Source organism: Charadrius vociferus, unplaced genomic scaffold, assembly GCF_000708025.1.
Source record: "Charadrius vociferus isolate BGI_N301 unplaced genomic scaffold, ASM70802v2 scaffold147, whole genome shotgun sequence".
Classification (NCBI taxonomy): Eukaryota; Metazoa; Chordata; class Aves; order Charadriiformes; family Charadriidae; genus Charadrius; species Charadrius vociferus.
The window spans coordinates 8,255,442-8,259,881 of NW_009649570.1; the positions used below are offsets into that span (position 1 = coordinate 8,255,442).

Below are 4,440 nucleotides of genomic sequence, written 5' to 3' on the forward strand. Positions count from 1 at the left end.
GACCATCATGAGAGCTCAGGGAGGCTGGGAAAGGTGAGGAAATGCTGATTTCCCATTGTTCAGGTTCAAGTAGCTGGAAACCTCTGCTGCCAGAATGTCCATGACACAAGCAACTTATACCTGGAATAGGAATGGAGAATTAGTGACATGCAACCCCCACACGTCTGAATCAGTGCAAATTCTGCTTCTATTCTGTATCCAAAACTGCTTCTGGCTACTATGCAAGGGCTTAAGTAGGGCATTTCTCATTCTCTACAGATTGTTTGCCCTTAGCCAGTAACACCAAGTAAACCTAGCAAACCACTCCCCCAGAGAGATTTTGGGTACCACACATCATCTGAAGAATCTGAGTGGAACAGTTTCACATCTCTTCCTCATGCATAAGATCATTACTTTGCACTGATGTGAAGCAGTTGCATTTCTAGGAATCAGCCCACCATTTTGATTCAAGAGGTTTGCAGAGATTTTGCTTTTCATTTCCTCTTTCTGCTACATGGCAGCATGAACTCCATTAACAAACTATCGTAACAATCCCGCCCACCCACCCACCTAGAATCAATGGGAGAAACAGCAAGCAGCCCTTTCCCTCCCAGAGAAAGCCTTGCAACAGCTACAAGCAGAGGTACAAGTACAACTAGGCTTAATACAACCTCAGATTCTTGTTTTTTTAGCTGCATTCACTGCTGCCATGGGCATGTATTCACTGTTGTACTCATGGGAGCTGGATTCACACTGCTGATTCTGCAAACAGAGAGAAAATGGCATGAATTTAATTTGTGGTCACTAATCTCCACCACTCCTGCCTTTGTTATTTAAGTAGGGCAGTTACTCTGACTGTTTTCAGTGGGAATATTGAAGTCAGAATAGACAGGCACTTATGTAGAAAACTTGGAATAAAACAAACTGAAAATGAAAAACACACGTTGTCCAAAAGAATAATTAATGTCCATGGTCTCCTTTCTTTCCTGAGCCAACTCATTCTTTGTTGAAGTGGTTTTGCTCCAGAACAGAGCTGAAATTGCTCCACTGATGATTTGTTTCCCCTTCTTGAAAAAAAACAAACAATCAGGTGAATTGCTTACCAAAGTAATTTTGCTGACCTGTGCAGCATTTTTGCTCTTTCCTTTGATTCCCAGCCTTTAAATCAATAAGCAATTCTGTCTTAGAAAAATTAAATCTGAGGTGCTGTCATCAATGACTGAATTCCAGCGGTAAATTAACAACTCAGTCTCTTTGTCAAAAAACATATCACGTGCTGAGTGAGTATGTGCCTGTCCCACCCTCTAAATCTCATTAAATCAAGTTCCCCATCCATGACCCTTGGAAGGAGGGTTCTGCATAGTCTCATAGACTTGCTTACCTTGTTCCTTAAGCAACAGACTAATACACAGAAGACACAGCAAATCATGGCAAACATGATCAGGCCAATAATTATCCATGACATGAGTCCCAGTGAAAAGCAGTCTTCCTTATCTGGAGATGGGGAGGCAAAAAAGCTGTTACTGATAATTTGCATTTCCCCCCCTAGAGATAACTTTTCAAATTTTCTCCTCTTCTATTCATAGTAATAAAATAGCAAAAGTGAGCTCTGGAGAAGGATTTTGCTGAGGTTAAAAGCCACTTTGGAATAGTGTATTCAGGAGGAAGCAGAACATTGCAGTTTTACAAAAGGAGAGGTGAAACTTGGTACACAGGGCTGAAAGTGTAGACTGAAAAGAAACCAAGCTAGGCTTGAGAGCATGATGGTATTCCAGATCTGAACAAGGTTTAAGCTTATATTCAGTGAATACCACAGGTGATTTAAAGGGCAGCTGGGTCAAAAGAAGGGTGGGCTTCAGCAGTCATGTTTGGATAGGAAAGCAAGCTGAGGGACACCGGATTACCCTTGCCCAGATCTAGGAGAAAATGTGATAGGGCATGAAACATCTGGCAATAGCTATGAGCATCTGGCTATCCATACAAATGGAAGTGAACAGCTTTGGGAAACACTGCAGACAAAAAAGGGATGTCCCAGCTTGATTCTGTGAGAAGCTGTTTTAAGTTCAGAGTGGGCTGAGAGCTAATTTGACCCAACCACATAATTGTAGCCTTAGCATTTCAGCTTCTATCTTTGTTTAGTTCTGGTATTGAGAGATAGGAAAAAATGGCAAGGGAAGGACAAAAGGCAGTACCATGTTGCAACTGAACTATATGGTGAACCAAGAATGGGTGTGAGCAAAACCACTATTAATTCTTTCAGCTTAGTATACCAAAGAGCCACTGAGTGAAAGGCAATTCAAAATTAAAGCCTGTGCAGTGAGTCTTCTGAAGTTAGCCCAAGCCCTTCTCAGTAAAAGGCAAAAAATTCTCAGCAGTTGTGGATCTCTTCTGCCCTAGGAAGGCTCTAAACCTGAAGGCCCGCTTCAGAGAGGCGAACACCATCTTCTTCACATCAATGTGGCATCAGAGTTCCATATACCACTACTAGCCCAGATATTTGACAGCTGATTTTTTTTAATCGTAGGCACATGAAGAAAGCTTTCAGAGTGGGCCTTTTTCCCCAGCTAGAAATAATCTTAACATTTACATTCAGCAGCTTAGAAAATGGACAAAAGGAAATTTCTGCTGCAGGCAAAGGTGGGACTGCAGTACTCCAGAAGATGTAGTCTACTAGCCTGGGTACCACCACCGATATGCAGAGCTCAGCATGGTCTGCAAAAACCTGCCCAAGAAGGTGAATAATTATGGAAAGGCCATGCTGAGCAGTCTGCCAACACATTTCCACTGTTACTAGCTCCCTGCTAAGTAGTTTTAAGCTGACTTGGAAATATCTCTGCAAACTCTAGTTGCATTTTTCACTGCAGCATAGCTATGCCCAATGTCTGCTTATCAGTAAAGTGAAGTGAGGGGAGAAGAGAAGTAATCTTACCTTGGATGTACAAATAGGTTTCTTTCAGCCGGCAATCTATATAAGGAGGGGGTAAGAACATCTCCAGGCAGTAAGTATAAATGTCAATATGCTTGCTTTCCAGATTTTTAAGAATGAAAGTGGTGCTGCTATTTGAATGCTCTGTCTGACAGTAGCTGACATTACTCTCCGGGATCTTTTTCTCCTTATTCAAATGGAGTGCACAGATCTCCTTCTTCTCGTGCCCTTTGAAGAGGGTCATGCTGAACTCGCTCACATTTTTGGGGTTGGGGAATGTGAACCTGAAGTTTCCATTTACAAATTCCACCGTCACCTGGGGGTCAGAGTCATGAGGCTGATCTGAAGACATGAAAACAACAAGTACAGTCACTCGCACAGCAATGAGAAGAATCCCTGAAATGTTAAGAAACTCATTTAAACAAAGCAAGTGAACCATGTGATTGAAACTTAAGGCACGTAGGTGCTCAGAATAGTCTGGCTGTGGAAAGCAACCTGTACAATGAGATACCAGTACATCATTCTGGTCATGTCAGACATTACTGAGAAAATAAATGAGATGAGATAAGACCTGGCCTGTTATTCACTACAAGGCTGGAGAGGTCACTGTTAACATTGGATCAGTGAGTTACTTGATAATATTTAAAGGCCTCCTTGGACCAAACACTATATGGACATATAATTCCAGCCCCAGACTGATTGTCCTATTCATAGATAAAACAAGGTGGGAAAAAGTTGATGATATATATCTCAGGTTTATGGTTCATAATCTGCACCCTAATGATATAGCTGAAAAATTAAAATGGGATGTGAACCCAAAATTCTTACATAAGTGCGTTAACCACGAGACCTATCTTTCCTTTCTAGAGCAGATAGTGGTTTGAGGCATAACATAAAGTTTAAACCTAATTACTTAGATGGCTATAGCACCTTTCTCACTAACATAATGGAAAGAGTAGAGGACAAATGTCACTGTATGCATGCTCCCACATGCAATCCAAAAATCACATTTGACCTTCCCAAAAACTGTCTGGAAAACTCTTAGATGCAACTCTTACTTCACAAATTTCGTGGAGAAGAAAAAGAAAATAAACTGACTGAGGACCTCCTGCTTCCTCACAGTTTGACTTTATAAAGTCAGTGACCGATAGCATGAGAAACTCCCTCAGACAAAAATATGTTGAAGTGTGCTGGAAAAAAATGACATTTTTTTTTTCTTCAAGGGCACTATTTTCTGATCTCGAAAGGCATTTAAAACCATAAATCAGATTATACATATGTGTCTTACCTATATTTTTGCATGGTCTTGACGAGCAGCTATCAACTCCTGAAAAATAAAAAATTGTTTCCAGTTTAAAATTCAAGAAGAGAAATGCAGGAACAGGGGCTGAGCCATGCAATGTTAAGATGCTGAAATTATTTTCTAATTTGTGTCACTAGCCTGTCTGATCCTGTCTGTGCGACACTATAAAATCATATGATGTGGTAAACGGACAAAATATAAAAATCAAATCAGAAAGAAAATGCATTGAGCA

General features: G+C 40.8%; 1 protein-coding gene across 1 annotated transcript in view; it reads right to left on the reverse strand.

The window, feature by feature from the left end:
- Nucleotides 1–647: 647 nt before the first annotated feature.
- The window catches only part of LOC104291011 (inducible T-cell costimulator-like), a 9,699-nt gene continuing 5,906 nt past the window's right edge, over nucleotides 648–4,440 (reverse strand). Inside the window, exons 2-5 of the mRNA XM_009890209.1 lie at nucleotides 4,194–4,232; nucleotides 2,909–3,247; nucleotides 1,361–1,473; nucleotides 648–741 (exon numbers count right to left, since the gene is read on the reverse strand). Coding sequence (XP_009888511.1) covers nucleotides 652–741; nucleotides 1,361–1,473; nucleotides 2,909–3,247; nucleotides 4,194–4,232 — 581 coding nt within the window. The 3' untranslated portion in view covers nucleotides 648–651. The remainder of the gene's footprint in view (nucleotides 742–1,360; nucleotides 1,474–2,908; nucleotides 3,248–4,193; nucleotides 4,233–4,440) is intronic.